This window comes from Colias philodice, chromosome 2 (genome assembly GCF_061535455.1).
Source record: "Colias philodice isolate Cphi_HAF_F1 chromosome 2, ilColPhil1 Martin Lab GWU primary, whole genome shotgun sequence".
NCBI classification, from domain to species: domain Eukaryota; kingdom Metazoa; phylum Arthropoda; class Insecta; order Lepidoptera; family Pieridae; genus Colias; species Colias philodice.
The window spans coordinates 12286104-12305444 of record NC_143087.1 but is presented as its reverse complement, the minus strand read 5'-3'; the positions used below and the strand labels follow the sequence as shown (position 1 = coordinate 12305444).

The 19341-nt window shown below is 34.7% G+C and overlaps 1 protein-coding gene across 1 annotated transcript; it reads left to right on the top strand.

Annotated features, from left to right (window-relative positions):
* Positions 1 to 1146: 1146 nt before the first annotated feature.
* On the top strand, positions 1147 to 19012 carry LOC149490845 (eEF1A lysine and N-terminal methyltransferase homolog). The gene is made up of 9 exons (XM_089708978.1): positions 1147 to 1315; positions 1448 to 2006; positions 2497 to 2637; positions 4570 to 4685; positions 13272 to 13452; positions 14064 to 14241; positions 15085 to 15393; positions 15990 to 16118; positions 18693 to 19012. The coding sequence occupies exons 1-9, from the start codon at positions 1224 to 1226 to the stop codon at positions 18965 to 18967; spliced, it is 1980 nt and encodes a 659-aa protein (XP_089565104.1). The 5' UTR covers positions 1147 to 1223; the 3' UTR covers positions 18968 to 19012.
* Positions 19013 to 19341: the final 329 nt, after the last annotated feature.

The following is a 19341-nucleotide window of genomic DNA, read 5'->3' as shown; positions in this document are numbered from 1 at the left end:
AACAAGCCATAAAAAACTTAAGCGTCGTATTCACGGTCCATCTTGACGTACGTCCCGCCAAGGTCATACACGATGCACGACGCAAAACGACAGTGAATAGTGTTGACGTACGTCAATAATTATTATTATTATCTTGCTGGATGTGCACGACCAATTTTTCATCCAGCGAACACCCTCACCACCGCGAACGTCCGCGTCGTGCAGATGGACAGTGAATAGCGCGGACGTACAGCAGATCAGTGTTGCCAACAGAAATTAATGTAAATACTTGGAAACGTGGCTTATTGATATGATTTTTTTGTGATAACTTAGTGAGTACATGAGCAAGCAAGAAACAGTTATTAATTTATATTTTTATGTACACAGGAAATACCCAATTATCATTACTTTTGGATCAACCTAGTACACATGGACAGTTTATATTCAGAAGTTATTATTTTAAAAGAACTCCAAGGCGAATTGATGAATAACACAGATTTTATGCAAAAGTCCACTGCAGAAAGATGGCAATTTATTTAAAAAAATGTCCTTACTAATTTGTTTGTTTAAAAAAATGATTAGCTATATACTCTCTGTTCCCGCCACTTCAGCACTTACTGAAAGAGTCTTTTCGGTCATGAATGTGAAGTGGCGGGAAGAGAGAAACCGAGCTTCATTAAAAATTAATTAAAAATGAGCTCTTGAAATATATAAATTTAGATTTGGAATGTTTAGATTCATATAATTCATTCAAAAATAATGAAAAATTCTTAGGTACTGCAAAAAGTACAAAAAATACATTTTTAAAAATATTTATTTACTCTTTATTTACCTCCTTTAAAATCAGATATACTCTATTTCTTCAAATAAAAGTTGGCAACCCTAGCCATTCTTGATGCGCATTGCGCGCACGATCGTCAGTAGGAACTAGGATACATCCAGCACCGCGGCCTTGAGCTGACGTACGTCGGGATGGACCGTGAATAAGACGCTTTACAGCTGACTGCCGCCGCCGGCGCGCTACGTTTGAAGACAGTGCAGATACTCTATCGCTATCTCATCTGGCTTATGCTGATATTGACTAAGAGTAAGTAGATTAGAAAATATGTATTTTGCTCTCTCTCAATATAAGAAGTAAGAACTTGTCGATTGGCTTTGAAAGGTAAATAAACACCGGATTTGCACGAGTCGATCATACTGTACACACATTTTCGATTTTATAAACCCTAGAGTGTAAAATAAAAATGAATCTTCTTCCGAAAAGTCATAAGGAGTTTAGTGAAAAAGATTACTGGAACAAGTTTTTCAAGAAACGTGGTAACAAAGCTTTTGAATGGTAGGTTATGTTTTGATTTTTTTATATTTCAATAATATTAAGTTTATTATTAAAAATAATTGTATATAAGTAACATTAAGTATCACTTGATATAAAGAAACCACTAATCGAAGTAATATTTGATAATTCCAGGTACGGCGAATATTTAGAACTATGTTCCCAATTACACAAGTATATAAAACAAACAGACAAAATCCTTATAACTGGATGCGGAAACTCAAGCCTGAGCGCTGATCTCTACGACGTAGGTTTCAATAACATCACCAATATTGATGTGTCAGAAGTTGCTATTCGTCAAATGAAGAATATTAACTCTAATAGAACTAACATGAGCTTTTTGCACATGGACGCGACGAGCATGTCATTCGATAACGAAGAATTTAATGTAGTACTCGACAAGGGAACATTAGATGCTTTGATGCCAGATTCAGAAGAATCTACTATAGTAACCATAGACAAATATTTTAAAGAAGTTAAAAGAGTTTTGAAGCTTGGTGGTCGTTTTGTCTGTATATCACTGCTACAGAGCCACATCCTAAGTAAGCTACTGGAAGTCTTTGGTGATAAGTCATGGATGATCAGAGTCGTGAGGTGTCATGAGGCTGAGGAAAAAAATGCAGAAAATGGTGATGGAACGACTTTGCCAGTGTTTGTTGTTGTTGTTACTAAATTTAAAGTTATGCCTAAGCTGGTGAGTTTAGCTTGATATTTTTATGAATTTTTTGGACATACTTAGGGTCTCTTGACTATAAGTTCCTTGATAATATTGTAAACATGCATGTTATATATGCAAAATGTAGATCACAGAAAGTACTTTCTAGGTTCTCTTTCAGAAACCTATATACCAGGCAATATCTGTATTGCTAAGCGTCAATATTGCTGTATTCCTAAATAAATAGTAATTGTATGTTGTTTTTACAGAATTTTTTTCTGTTCTATCTACACTAATATTATAAAGAGGAAAACTTTGTTTGTTTGTTTGATTGTAATGAATAGGCTCATAAACTACTGGACCGATTTTGATGAAATTTGGCACAGAAATATGTACCACGGGCGAAGCCGGGGACTGCTAGTATATAATAAAATTCTAATAACTACACATAAGGTCCAATATATCTTTTAATTATAATTTATTGTTTATTATCGTTTTATTAACATTTATATGCAAAATTTGGTAACAGCTCCTAGAAGTGTGTTTAGCGGGCGACAAAATGATAAGAGTGGACACACCAAAAGATCTACAAAGCTGTGTGAAATCTGCACAGGACGCAGCTTTCATAACCAATGGCTTGGGGAAGACTAGCCTTGAAGGGGATGATGAGGTACTGTGTGAATCCTACTATCCTTCCTACTAATATTATAAATGCGAAAGTGAAAGGATGTGTGTGTGTGTTTGTTACTCTTTAACGCAAATACTACTGAACTGATTACAATGAAATTTAGCACACATATAGAGGGTAACTGGGATTAACACATAGGATAGGTTTTATCCCGGAAATCCCACGGGAATGGGAACTATGCGGCAGGGGCGTGCACAGAGTTTTTGGACAGGGTAGGCAGAAATATTGTAATGATATTAAGTCATAAAAACTAATATTTCATATTGCAGTACTGATATTTGATTGGAGATACATAGTATTCCGCAAAATAATGGAAAACATATTACGAACATAGGTCATATTATCTATAAAATAATTGTCAAAGTAGGTATGATATCCTAACTAGGTATTCTATATTATGAAATTAATGATTAACTTTACCTTTGTGTATTACAAATTCCGGTATAGATCGGCCTTTTCCTATCACTCTCTGTTTGATAAAAGTTTATTCATATAACAAAAATGAGAATTTTTCGTTAAATTAGGTAGTTATACCTTATTAATTATTATCTTACAAAATACACTGATGATATACCTAATCTATTTAGTTACTCTCAAAACACTTCACTTGCAAATTGTCGTAGTAAACATTATTAATTTTCTCAAAAAACAAATTTAACCTCAAAGTAAACGTTTGTTATTATTTTCCAAAACAAAACAAACGAATAATGATACTATTTGCAGATGGTCTTTACCGCTACAAATTTGTATAAATTAACACACTTCTTAAATTGGTCGCATATTCAACTTCAGTTTCGACTTTCGATGTAGTTCCGAATTTGGTTCGTACCTAATTCATATCTTCGTAAAAAGACACTGCCTACCTTGTGTGTTTGTGTGCATGGTTTTATAACATCAGTGTGCCGTGTTTATAGGCACGCACGCATATAAAATATGCGTAGACACGCAGAGCACACATATAAAAACTTAGACATGAATAGTTTGTGTCTTTGCCGTCCCGTGACGTACTGCGTCCTGTGGCGGCGCTAGTGCAGCGCATGAATAGAAATTAGATAATAATGCTACCAAAATACCGATAGATGGATCTAAAATATATTTGAAATATATTTTTATTACTACATGGCGCAATTAATAAAATTTAATGACGCTGTGAATTTCATTTATGCATATTAAATATTGATCAGAGTTTGGTAAATGATAGGGTAGGCAGTGTCTTTATGTCTTTATGGAATGCACGCCACTGCTATGCGGGTTTTCCTTTGAAAACGCGGGCGAAGCCGCGGGCGGAAATCAAGTTAGATATAATCTTAAAATTATAATTTTGTTTTCATAATGGTTTATAAAAAAAAAAATAGGAGTCATAATTAAAAATTAATTATTAATTGACATAACAAAATTAAACATGGGAGGATATTTTATCATTGTCTTATAAGACAATTTTTGAGAAAAGTAATGTTAACCAAGTAAAATATTATGGCAAAGGCTCCTAATGATTTCAACTTGATCATATATTTCTGCATATTTCCATTAATTAAATTGAAATTTGAAACCTAAAAAAAGTTATTAGGTATTTAAGTAAAATACTTAAAAGTTAAAGTTATTAGTAATTAAAGTATTTAAAAATTTAGAAATTGTTTACTTTTGTATATTTTCTATTCTTTTAAGTGTTTCAAATATATATGGATTGCAATTAATTAAAATTAATCACTACATAGTATAAAAAAGTAGCTTTCTCTGTCCCTATGTCCCTTTGTACGCTTAAATCTTTAAAACTACGCAACGGATTTTGATGCGGTTTTTTTTAATAGATAAAGTGATTCAAGAGGAAGGTTTTAGTATATAATTTATTAGGTTTTAGACAAAGCGGGCGAAGCCGCGGGCGGTAAGCTAGTTATTAATATAATGTAATTTTAGGTGTCTCTTGATTTAATGGTGCCTGGGCAAGACAGTCCGCGCTACTCACTCTATGTGGTTGATCAGAAAAAACAAGCAGCCAGCAAATATGCAGTTTTCATAGTTCCACAAGGACGGTGAGTTATTTTTTATGTGATTTATATACAGGGTGTCCCAAAACTCAACGTCAAGCCAAAACGGGGCGACAGGATTGATTGTAACCATCATGAGAAAAATCTAAAAAAAAATCTATCCCATGCATTTTGAAAATTATGGGCATTTAAGAAAAACCTAAAAATTTGGTCAACCTGTAACTATTTTTCGGTTATTGTGGTTAATTTTTATTATTTTTGTTCATTTAAACCTTGGAACCGTAACCCTAAATAACATTTCTAGAATTACAGTAAAAAATAATGACACAATTGCCCCAAGTTTCCTTGAATTGAAGACTATTTGTTAAACTATGAATTTAAAATTTTCTAAATTTGTCGACTTTGACGGCCCCTCCTTTAAAAAAAATGTACTAGAGTGCCTTGGCAAGTGCCATTAAAAGTTGGCGCATTTAATCAGGATTGTAAAATAGTACAATATTTGTTAGTTTCATACAAAAAAAAATGAATAAAAAAATAAAAACCTCAAGTAACCCGATTTTTGCTAACCCATTTTACTCAATTAAAATGTTTTTTATTCGCAAAAACTCTAGGTAGGTTCTTAATTTTACGGCAAAATGATGAGAGAGATAGACAGTGGACATGTTTGCCATGAGTGAGCGAGACAGATAGTGACGCCACGCAGTGAGACGAAGATGCGTCGTTTAAACGAGTGCGAATGAAATAGATACAGACGCCATACCAAGCAAATGGCTACGCTACCAGTTTGACATCAGTTAGTACGTTTCGCTCATTCGTCTACTGCGCACCTTTCCGTATTCGCTTGTGTTGATTTAGTACTGACAACTTTGGCTTCTCTTTTTGGACTTGGATTATTGTGAATTGGACTTGTTGATTACATACCGGCAACTTTGGCTTCTTTCTTTTGGAATTGGACTTTGGTATTAGCATAATACCCTTGTTATCTACGATGCCTACTCGCTATACTTCACAAGAATATGCAAACATGCACCTCATTTATGGGGAATGCAGATGCAACGCAAGTGCCGCCGCTAGACTTTATCGTGAAAGATATCCAAATTTAGAGCGCTATCCGGATCACCGCGTGTTTGTTAATGTGCACCGTTCACTCACGGAGAGCGGCCATTTCCCGAATCAAATGCGGGCTGGAGGTAGACCTCGCATTCCTTACGAGGAAGAAGTGTTGCAAGAGGTCGCAGATGACCGAAGTATTTCAGTTCGTGGAATTGAAGAAAGAACGGGAATACCCAAAAGCACAGCACATCGTGTTTTACAAAGAGCCGAAATGCATCCGTTTCACGTACAACGAGTTCAAAGTCTTCTCCCTCGAGATTATCCTGAAAGGATTTCATTTTGTAGAACAATGCTACAGAGGCATAATGAAAATCCCCAATTCATCCAAAAAATTCTCTGGTCAGATGAATGTACATTTAAAAAAGATGGCTACATAAACTTACACAATTTTCACGAGTGGCATGTGGAGAATCCACATTTAATGCGAGAAGACAGATCCCAGTATCGCTTTAAAGTAAACCTGTGGACCGGAATTTTAAACGGCAAAATTGTTGGGCCTTTTGAGCTGCCTGAGAACTTGAATGGCACGAATTACCTACATTTTTTACGAGAAAATTTACCAACTTTGTTAGAGGACGTACCACTAGCAGATCTTCGCCACATGTGGTATCAACAAGATGGCTGCCCAGCGCATTACGCAGTGCAAGTAAAAAATTTCCTTGACCAGAAATATCCGGGAAGGTGGATTGGACGTTCAGGCACTATCTCGTGGCCAGCCCGTTCCCCAGATTTAAATCCCCTGGATTTTTTTTATTGGGGCGTTCTCAAAGAAAAAATTTATTCAAAGCCCATTGAGAGTGTAGCCGATCTGCGAGAACGAATTTCTCAAGCTGCTGAGGACATCAACACTCGAGGATATGCCCGGCAAATAAGTAGATCTTTTTTAAGAAGATGTAGGGCGTGTATTGAGGCTGATGGCAAACAATTTGAACATTTGTTGTAATAAATAATGTTATTTCCCTATCTGACTTTTATTTCAATAAACCTAAAGTAAACTAGGTCAAGATTTTTAATTATTTTTTTAATTTTACTTACTTTTGTTGACTTTGGTAAAAGTGGCGTCACTATCTGTCTCGCTCACTCATGGCAAACATGTCCACTATCCATCTCTCTCATCATTTTACCGTAAAACTAAGAACCTACCAAGAGTTTGTGCGAATAAAAAACATTTTAACTGAATAAAAAGGGTTAGCAAAAATCGGGTTACTTGAGGTTTTTATTTTTCATTCATTTTTTTTAGTATGAAACTAACAAGTATTGTACTATTTTACAATCCTGATTAAATGCGCCAACTTTTAATGGCACTTGCCAAGGCACTCTAGTACATTTTTTTTAAAGGAGGGGCCGTCAAAGTCGACAAATTTAGAAAATTTTAAATTCATAGTTTAACAAATAGTCTTCAATTCAAGGAAACTTGGGGCAATTGTGTCATTATTTTTGACTGTGATTCTAGAAATGATATTTAGGGTTACGGTTCCAAAGTTTAAATGAACAAAAATAATAAAAATTAACCACAATAACCGAAAAATAGTTACAGGTTGACCAAATTTTTAGGTTTTTCTTAAATGCCCATAATTTTCAAAATGCATGGGATAGATTTTTTTTTAGATTTTTCTCATGATGGTTACAATCAATCCTGTCGCCCCGTTTTGGCTTGACGTTGAGTTTTGGGACACCCTGTATATAAATAAAACCGGCCAAGTGCGAGTCGGGCTCGCGCACAAAGGGTTCCGTAGCAGCAAATATAATAAATTACAGTTAAATCAACCTATCTCAAAAACTATAAGAGATACTTTGATCAAACCAAAAATCGTTGAAAGAGTTAATTAGCATGCATCACCTCTATTTTTTTTAGAATTTTATACCCCGTAGTTATAAAAATAGAGGGGGGGGGACATACTTTTTACGACTTTGAGAGCTGATATCTCAAAAACCGTTCACTTTAAGAAAAATGTTTTTTAGAAAACTTTATATCATTTTAAAAGACCTTTCCATTGATACCCCACACGGGTATGTACATCGAAAAAAAAAATTTCATCCCTCAGTTACATGTATGGGGGGCCCCACCCCCAATTCTTTTTTTTACTATTTAGTGTCATATTTTTGTAGCGGTTCATACAACACATATTCCCATCAAATTTCATCACTGTAGTACTTATAGTTTCCGAGTAAATCGGCTGTGACAGACGGACAGACGGACAGACGGACAGACGGACATGACGAAACTATAAGGGTTCCGTTTTTGCCATTTTGGCTACGGAACCCTAAAAACCGGTCAAGTGCGAGTCGGACTCGGGTTCGGTACTATAGGGATTATTATATATATTTTTTAATTTTTAGTATTTGTTGTTATAGCAGCAACGGATATACATCATTTGTAAAAAAAAATTCAGCTTTCTAGCTATGACGGTTTATGAGATACAGCCTGGACACAGACAGACAGACAATGAAGTCTCAGTAATAGGGTCCCGATTTACCGTTTCGGTATGGCACCCTAAATATAGTATTTAAGAAGAAATTGAATTTTATAGGGCTAATTTCACATCTTGTATGATATAGTATTCCTGATAGCCTACTTGACACAGACATTTATATTTATATATTTAGACATTTTTATTTCATGAATCATATTATGCTTCTTAATGAAATCGGCCGATAGTATCCCGATTTTTAAACTGTTAAGAAAATTGCCTAATATATTACTCAGCACAGAAAGCTTACTAATGGCTGATTTATAAATCGAAACAACAATTTTTGAATTTATAATTTCAGTGTAGTTTAACTGATTAAGCAATATAGTATAAGAAAAAGATGGCGCGTAACGGAAAAATGTCACGCGTAACGAAAAAATATTACACTAAATTTTTTTCCAACCCCGATAAAGAAGTTTCACTTCAAATATATCAAATTTTTTGTTAAATGTTGTTGTCTTTTTTAAATTTCCCTAAATTATTTGTGCAGTAATTCTGTGCTTTACATAGTAAAATATCAGAAATCTTTATTATGCAGAAAAATCTACACGTTTTATTATATTTTTACCAAACTCGAATAGTAAACAAAACATAAATGTTTATTTACGACGTGTAGAATATAGCGTCCAGAAGGATCTTCATAATATTTACACGGCGGATTATTTGGAGCCGTGCCCGAAATTGCGAAGTTCTTTGGAACAGGAAACTGTGGAGCGGGTTAGGACTAGATTTATAAAAAAAAACATACATGTTGCATTTTGTTGCAGTTTTTTATTTACTTTATTCGGCCTCTCGATTGGAAATGACACAGAATATTCTTAGTCTCACTATTTTAGATTTTAATAATCTCATTTGAAAATCACTGTATTGCATAGCACTTGACCCTATTTCTAACTTTTTAATTTCCTCTAATTATTACGTAATAAAAAATGCCTATTATTAAACAATTGCATTAAATATAAGAAAAAAACACCTAATTTCTGTTCACCTCACTGCGCGTTTCACTTAGGTTATAAAAATGTATAACTAAGGAGTCTCCATATCTTTCTATAACATGCGTGGTAGTCCACCAACATTCGGATGAACGCGGAGGTGTAGCGAGCCATTAAATGCAGACACACCACGAAACTCCATACAGTTTGGAAGGAAATGTTCTGGAAAAAACAGTGAAAAAGCGCGGTTAATTTTTTTTATTGTGTTAAGTCAGAATACCTCAGTATTGTGTTAAGTTAAAAAGGCGGGTTAAAGTCGCAGTTTTATTTTTTTCGTTATTAAATTATTATAATCAATCAATAATATTTTACGTCTTGCTGTGAGTTGAGTGAAATTGTGAATATTAAGGTAATTAATTAAAACTAAAATACTTATTTGTGCGTATCAATTCTCAGTTTAAATAATATGTACATATTAATGGTACTTATAATAATTGAATCATCTCTCGCTGAATATTTTACGAATGCTTACTTAATTTCTTGGTAATATGGAGTTGGAACTCGAACTTAATCTTAATATGTATATATAAATCTCGTGTCACAATGTTTGTCCTCAATGGATTCCTAACCCACTTAACCGATTATAATAAAATTCGCACACCATGTGCAGTTCGATCCAACTTGAGAGATAGGATAGTTTAAACATGTAGGTACCACGGGCGAAGCCGGGGCGGACCACTAGTATTTAATAAATATAAATTTACACTTCAATAAGTTCTTAGAAATTGTAAGTATAATAAAATGTTACTCTTATTCAAATAATTTAAAATTAATTTAACGTTATATGTAATTACAATAAAAAAAATTGGTTGTCTGTAAAGTCGGTTTACTGACGATAGTTGAACGTGACAACGGTCTATTGTGCTTCTTTGTCGTTCGTTCCGCGCTCTCGCTTGCACTTCAAGCCTAAATGGAACGCCTCAGAGCGAGGTAACGCCGCATGAGTCATGTTTTTTCGTGCGTGCAGCCGGCTATCGAATTATAAGACGTTGTCACGTCAAAAAAGTAGTTCTAATGAAACATTAGGTAGAGATTGTCTAATCTAAAAATGAACGCCCCTCCACTGTGTTTACGCTCACATTCAAAGTACGTGTATAGACGCAATACACACAAATTGGTCTGCCTCATTGGTCGTTCAGTCCTCCAGTCCTGTCCATGCCCGAACGACAGGACCAGTTGGCCAACTAGTGCATAAATGACGCGATGCACGACAGAACGGACGTGTCATTCCGTACATAGCGCGCTCTCCCCGCCATACAATGCTAGGCACCTGAACTGATCGCCCGATTAGTTGACAAATCAGTGCGCGAAAGTCAAAGTTTGCAGTAGAATCGCCGCGCGCACACATATAAAAGTGGTTCAATAATTATTTGTCCTCACACATTGAAACAATTAAGTTTAGTGGAAGGGCGTTCATTTTTAGATTAGACAATCTCTACTCAGTTACCGCTTTTTTATATCTTAGGATTTTTTATATTATTAATTTATTAGGTTATTAGTAAAACTTATTTGTAAAACCTTTAAATCAATCAATAGTAAACTGTAATATACAATCTTGTACATTTCTATAAGATTAATAAACCAAAATGTGAACCTCCTTCGACTAATTAAATTGCATCATGCATAATTAACCCACTTCAAAGTAATAAATCATATAATTACTTGCGAGAACATAAATAAATTTATTTTAGTTATCGTCCCATCTCTATACTACCTTTCCTCTCCAAAGTCCTTGAACGTCTTCTTCATAACCAACTCACCTCTTTCCTTAATACACACAATATCCTTAGTGACTTCCAATCTGGTTTCCGTCCTGGTCATAGTACGACTACAGCTCTTATCAAGGTTACTGACGACATTCGTGCTGGTATTGACATTTGACAATAAGCAGCTCACAGTACTGACTCTGCTGGATTTCAGCAATGCCTTTACTACCGTTGACTTCGACATACTGTTGGGTTTGCTGCGTTTAATTAACATATCTCCTTCGGTAACTGACTGGTTTCGTTCCTACCTTACCGGTCGGAGGCAGCGTATCATGATAGGTTCTAAACACTCGTCTTGGTGCGCAGTCTCTGCTGGTGTTCCGCAAGGCGGTGTCCTGTCTCCTCTCCTCTTCTCCATTTTTATCAATTCCTTATGTTCCCGATTGACGGCTCTGTACCATATGTATGCAGACGATTTACAGATTTATACCCAGTCTACTATCGATGACTTACCTAAGGCAATAGATTTTTGTAATAATGAATTAGCTTCTATACTTAGTTGGTGCGATGATTTTGGTCTAAAACTAAATCCTTCTAAAAGCAATGTCATCATAATCGGTAGTCCTTACCTAATTTCTGAAATCGACTGGGGTATTTTGCCTAGCATCAAAATCGGTGACGTAGTCTTGCCTTACCAAAAGGTAGTCAAAAACTTAGGTGTCCTGTTTGATCAAACGTTGTCCTGGTCTAATCATATCCAGGAATTGAGCCGTAGGATTTATGCCGCTTCCGCAACGCTCCGAAGGCTTCGTAACTTTTTGCCCATTCCCACTAAAATTATGCTAGCACAATCCCTTCTACTTCCTATTCTTGATTACGCTGATGCATGTTTTCCTGATTTATCAGTAGAGCTAACTGATAAACTTGAGCGACTCCAAAATTTTTGTATTAGGTTTATTTTCGGCCTTCGAAAATACGATCACGTTTCCATCTACAGAAAAAAGCTCAAGTGGCTCCCCATCCGTTTTCGCCGGAATCTCCATTTGTTGCAATTACTGTTCCGTATCCTTTTTGATCCTTCTGCTCCTATTTATCTCAAAAACAATTTTTCCTTCCTGCACAATGAAATCTATTCTCTTCGCTCGGCTGATAGACTCACCTTGAGTGTTCCTGTTCGACGTACTCACTTCCTTGCTAAATCGTATGTTGCCACTGCTGTCAATCTTTGGAATTCTTTGCCACTACCTATTAGACAAGCTAAAAATATATCTTCTTTTAAAAACCTTTTGCGACGACATTTTCTCACTACTGCTTTCAACTCGGCACATTAACTATGTATTTACATATTATTATCTATACACAGATATGTATATATGTATGTATTTATACAATTTTATATTTGTTTTATGTAGTATGCATGTATTTAATAATATGTACCATGTATATAATTTATAGTTATATAAGCAAATTGTATATATTATTAATAAAATTAATGTAATTGTGTTTATTCGAGTGTAGTATATTCATCTATATTTATCTTTATTTATATATCTACCTGTAGGCTGTATATCTATTTTAATTATTATCATTTATTTATTTATCTTGTTTTTTTGTTCCTTGCCTTTTTTCTTCTACCTACCATCGTAATTTCAGTAAGCTTGTTACCTTTCGCCCAGGTTGCCTGGAAGAGATCACTTCTAAGTGATAAGGCCGCCTAATAAACTATACTGTTTTTTGTTCTGTATATTAGCAATAAGTCTTCTATGTATAGTTTTATTGAAGAGTAAATAAATAAATAAATAAATAAATATGAATTTCTATTTTTATCATTGTATGTTTAATATGCGCCGCCCACGCAAAATGCGTGTTGTTTTGAACAGAAATATAAACTGAAAAACTTGTTTACTTGCTTTGCACGAATACATGTTTTTGCCAAAAACTTGACAATGAAAATTTAAGTGCACTGAATGACCTAGATTTAAAATATTGCAATATTTCATGCAGTGCAAAGTTTCGTGCGAATTTATTCATGAATATTTTTTTAAATGAATACTTCAAAACCTCATTTATGCCTATAAACACTGTGATTTGCCTGGAAGAAATCACTTTTAACTATGTAGTACCTTCTGTTAAGCCTTCTGTTATTACTTTATACTTGAATGTGTTTTATGTATATCTTAGGCTGATAATTTTTTTCTTTTTTGTATCTTCGGTGAATTCAACTTAAAAATGGTAAGGTCGATTTTGCTTTAAAATTTGTTTGTTTCGAATAGCATTCTGAGGTCAGTTTTAAGTTCGTTTTTGTATTGGGCACAGTTTTTTATATATAAATAATAATATTCCTTCCAGTGAATCCGAGTGGTTATTTGGCACAACAGCTGGTCGTCGTCAACTCCAAGAGTCTGCGAAAGCATCTCGCCTAGTGGTAGCGGTGTTAAGGCGAGGACATCACTTCGATAGCTTGGACGCGGTTAAGGAGGAGTTAGCGCATTCCGCTAAAATGTTGATCCCTTTTGGGTTTAGTGGACAGGTAATGTTGATTAATTAATTGTATAAATTAGTATTATTTATATAAGAATCACGGTTTTTATAGAAGTAATGTGTGGATTTTATGTAATGGTTGGTATAGCGCAGCTAAGCTAAGTTTTCACGTAGCTAGTAGTACAGTACTAGAGTAGGTACCTACCATATTTGAAAAATAACAAACAAAATATTTCTCGTCGAATGACGTAACGGGTGATTTTCTTATACTGATTGTGTATGTCAAGGAAGAGAAGTGCATGTTCCAATATAAACTTATATGAACATAGAAGTGACACGCGCTGTATAGCTTAAAATATACTCAAAGATTATTACTGAAAAAGTTAACTTTATGCCTACATTTTGTAACAAATATTCGTTTAATTTTTTGACGTAACAACGTCTTATAATTCGATAGAGCCGGCTGCACGCACGAAAAAACATGACTCATGCGGCGTTACCTCGCTCTGAGGCGTTCCATGTAAGGCTTAAAGTGCAAGCGAGAGCGCGGAACGAGCGACAAAGAAGCACAATCGGCCTTAAGACGTTGTCACGTTCAACTATCGTCAGTAAACCGACTTTACAGACAACCAATATTTTATATTTATGTTTCCCTTCCAGATCCCGTTCCTCTCGCTAGGCAGCGATGTGGGCAAGCGCACCCCCATACACTCGGGCAGTTCCAAGGTGTCTGGTGACTTCGTGGTGGAAGACGTAGAGGTGGACGGGGAGGTGTTCAGGAGACTGGTGTTCCTGGATAACCAGTTCTTGGTGCAATCGGAGGCGAAGGTTAGGACTGGTGAGTTTTATAAAAAAAAGGGGGGGGGGGGAATAGTGTACACACGTAAGAAGTGAAACTTCTTTATGACCTTATTTTTCAAAAAATAATTTACTATATGCAACTTTACAGAAATACGTCAATCACGCGTGGTAGGGATAAAAACAAGATGGCGCGTAACGGAAAAATGTTACACTAAATTTTTTTCCAACCCCGATAAAGAAGTTTCACTTCAAAAAGACGTGTGGCACTCGGGGACTGCCGCGGTAAAGCTATTGCATGCTATGCCTTCAAGCCACACCTCCGCGCCCGTCGGAGTGGGGAGCGTGAGGTTTTTTCGTTACGGAATTCCTGGATTCGGTCCCCGCGCTCAAGGCCCGCCATAGAAGCTATGCAATAGCTTAAAAATCATATTTTTTTTAAGGAATAGAAAAAATCGATCACGTGTATGGTACGGAATGGCCGAAGAAGCGGGTTCGAATCCCGACTCGTGATAGTTTTTCTATTCTTTAAAAATTTATATTTTTAAAGCACTTGTTTGTAGAAATGCTATGAAAAAGAATTTGACGGTCAGTTTTGTTTTTGTTTAAGGTAATTTTTTGAATTGAAAAATTACCTTCAGGTAATTTTTTGAAAACAAAATGTTTGAAACTGATTTTTATAATTTGAGCATTTTTAATGCAATTTTCTACGTGAAAACCGGTACAAATTGAGTCAGGTTTTTTTTTATCTGAAGAAATCAATTGGAATATGATAAAAAATCTGTATTTCAACCATCCATTTATTTAAAATCGTATTAATGACAATAATGCATGAATATTTTATTAACTGACGAAGAAAAATTGAAATTTATAAATTTTTCAGTGAAACACAAAAACAAAGAGCGGCAAGTGATCGACTTCGGGCATATATCGCAGTACCATTCTTTCATGTGTGTCTCCATACATTTACTGGCAACACCTGCGCACGCGCATGTTGCCATACTCGGCCTTGGTGGGGGTGGTCTTGCCATGTTTCTGAAGAAAAGTCTGCCAAATGCCAGTTTAGTGGCCGTAGATTTAGACCCAACTATGGTAGAAGTGGCCAAAGATCACTTTGAACTGGAGATCGATGATAAACTTCAAGTGGAAATTAAGGATGGACTGGATTTTCTAAAAGATGGCGCGGAAAATGGTAATTGGCTAATGTTCTCTTGTTTTTGTCCATATTGAGCCATAATAGCCCTTGTTTGAGATGGTCATTTGTCATGCTCCTTCTTCCTTGCGCCGTTCATTATAGCGATCCTGATCTTCGTAACAGTTACTTGTTATTACGGGCGATCCTAATTATTTTAAAATTCAGAATAAAATTTGCTTAATTACTTATATCAATTATATGGGCCAATCGGATTATTTTAAAAGCATTTTATTGATTCGTTATATAAGATAAAAATATTTATAGTATACAAATACAATGTGAAGTAAATATGAGACACAATTCATTTTATTGACTGACCGGTTGGCTTGGTTGGTAGTGGCCCTGCCTTCCAAGCCAGAGGTCGTGGGTTCGATTCCCACCCGAGGCAAATATTTGTGTGATGAACATAGATGTTTGCTCTGTGTCTGGGTATCTATATAAGTATTAATTTAAAATTATATATGTATGTTTATCAGCCAGCTGGTTTCCATAACACAAGCGAAAGCTTAGTATGGGATCGGATCGTGCCGTGTGTGAAAATTGTCTTGAAATATTTATTATTTATTTATTTTAATTAAATTACTATATTCCAGGCACCCAATTGGACTGTATAATGTTCGATGTGGACAGCAAGGATCGAACCCTGGGCCTCTCGTGTCCTCCGCCGCAGTTCCTCACCAATGAGACCCTGGACCATGTGGATAGGATGTTGAAGGAAAATGGTGGGTTTTTTTAATCTATACTAATAGCACAGAATACATAATAGTAGCTAAACGCTACAGAACGGACACTCTCCGCCTCCCGCCAAAATTAAACACTTACCTCACCCCGCACGATCAGTCTAAAAATGGTCCAAATTTTTCTACAGGGACGATACGCAACGAAGATTGACAACATTAATCAAATTGACAAAGTAATTTTATTATTTTGGATTTGTGATTATCGTTTTTCGTAGAAAATGGTTAGATATTGTGCTGTTTACGGATGTATTTCATCAGAAAAACGCGAATTTTTTTTTACGCTAGTCACAAATGTGCCAACCATAGAAATCTAAATAACAAGACACTAGAAGTCGTAAGCGCGCGTGACCTTGTCGTCACTCAGGTGACTTTCACATCACCAGCTGTGCCACCAGTGTGTTCGTCACAGTTCAGTTGCTCTGGAGACGTATGTGTGTAAACATGGTGTGTTTCAGCATTTCCCATTGCGGAAATTCTTCCACAAGTTGTAATTATACTAATAAAGGAATAATATTTCATCGGTAAATATTTTCTTTTAGAAATAATGCCGTTTTTCCTTAAAATCATAGAATATTTACAAGTATTACGAGTGTCACCATAGTAATCGAAATAACAATGAATGACACAGTCGAGCATACTTATTATCACGTTTAACACAAATTTCAACCTTATTGGAGCAAAAAGAAACAAAACGTCTCATATACTTAGGGATGTTATTCTAAAATAAACCGTAAATTCGTGCGTTAGGAATTTAGGATACATATTAAAAAGCTTTATTTAATATTTAAGTTAGATTTCACTAAAATCAAGTTGTCCAATAAAAGGCATAGTTTACTTGTGTGTACTGTTTAGCTTTCGGTTTAAATGTGTTGATTTTGGCGACAGCGGTTTTCATACGAATTATGACATTATAGCACTTCTATGTGTCTTGTTATTTAGATTTCTATGGTGCCAACCATAAAGCGTTAACACACACATTTGCAGTCTCTACAGTGCAGTGTGACTGTCAAAACGATAATTTTGTATGGAGTGTCCGGGGTGTGCTAATAGCTGAAGAGTTTGTTGGTTTGAACGCGCTAATCTCCTACTGGTCCGATTTGAAAAATTCTTTCGGTGTTTGATAGCCCATTTATCGAGGAAGGCTATTGGCTATATATCATCACGCTATGACGTTACGGGTTAAACCGCGGAGCATTATTAAACTGAACTTTTTGAAGTGAAACTTCTTTAGGCGTGTTTAGAGTAGAATTTCACGGTCGCATCATGGCAATACCGTCACGTCATGGTAATGCGACAATTTTGGTACATTTGAATCTTAGCAAAGAAGTTTCATTTCTGACACGTGTGCTCGGCACACACGCTCTTTTTTTAATTACAACATTTTATAGCCAAGAAATGATTAATAACGAAACTAGCTTTGCAACGCGGACGAACCAAGTCAAGTATCACTACCAAATATCATCAAAATCCGTCAGTAGTTTTTGCATGAATAGGTAACAATCTTTCTTGCAAAAATTCGCGTTTTTAATATTAATAGGATAGTTAAATAAGTAAAACAAAAACATGTATTCACAAAATTAACCCATCAGCATTAACGAAATTATTGGAATTTGAAAATACTATTGAAATTAAACATAATTCCAAAAAATGAATTACTTATTTGATATTAGTATCAAATATATCAAATAAGTAATTCATTTTTTGGAATTTTGTTGAAATTGAGTCGAATTTACTTGAAATTGAGACATAAGCGCTCTTCATTAGACCAAAAATAATTAAGAATTATTCACTTTTTACAAAGCCAAACTACACACTAATCTGCCCACACTACTCATTCGTAATTGAATATTTAAGCGAATAGGACGTGAAACTGAAAGGAAATATTTCAATTTTATTCAACTTTATATTTCAATCTTTGGACAATTATAGTTAGCTAATGTTTTGTAAAAAAGTTATATAATAATTTAAATTTCTTTAAAATTTTTTATGTGGAAATTGTGTATAATTAATATAATCGATGCAATCGTCCACAAATCCTGTTCTCGTTATATTCTAGCAAGTAGCATCATAGAAACTTTTAGGGCTGATTTTTCAATCCTTGGTTAAAACTTATTTGTCGAATAATGTATAAAACTACCATTTTAAAAACGTATTCTAATTGCCCGTATTTAAGTTTACGTGACATTTTAATATTATCGTGTAATACTTTATTGGACGGATAAGTTTTATCCAAACATTGAAAAATCGGCCCTAAAACGAATAGGACGTGAAACTGAAAGGAAATATTTATATTAGCTACTAAAGCAATCTTTGTCAATTATAGTTAGCTAATGTTTCGTAAAAAAGTATTAAAATCATCGATGTAATCGTCCACAAATCCTGTTCTCGTTATATTCTAGCATCATAGAAACTTTTTAGTTAAAAACTTAAATTACATGATTTTGTCGATGTATGTATATATTCATTAATCATTATTAACCTAAGATTAACCTAATACTTGTCTCCGCAAATTCCACAATTCAAAAAAGAAGTACTTACCTGTTTTTTTTTCTTCAGGCCACTTCATTCTCAACTTGGTGTGCCGTGACAAGGCCCTTCAAGAAACTATCATGGAATCTCTCAAAAGGCATTTCAAGCATATAGTATCTATAAAATTGTATGAAGAAGTGAACGAAGTTATTTTCGCAACAAACAGCAATACATCTTATAATGTTGAAGATTTAGAAAATGCCGCGAAAAAATTGAACGCTAATGCGCGGGAAAGAAAACTTGTCAAAGTGAAATGTGTTGATTTGAAGGACTTATTGCAATCTGTTAATATTATAGCGTAGTTTTAAGTGTTATTTTTATGTGTAAATATATTATTTTTAAATGTGTGTTTGTGGTTTTATTTTACTCTAAGTTGACACCCCTACAAATTATGTAATTGATTCAATAAATAGATTATTTATATGATAAAGAATAGAAAAAACTTGATCACAAGGCGAGATTCGAAACTGCGTCTTCCGCCATTTGAATGAAATAAAATGCTTAATATCAAATTCAAATATTAAATTGTATCATACTAACGTAATGGAAATAACCACCGAAAAATGAGTCAAGTTTCCGATTTTAGTCATATTTTTGGTACCTATTCGAAATATTTATGTTTCAAGCCTTGTTTTCAAATAATATTACAAATTTGTGTGTTTAATGTTATGATTTG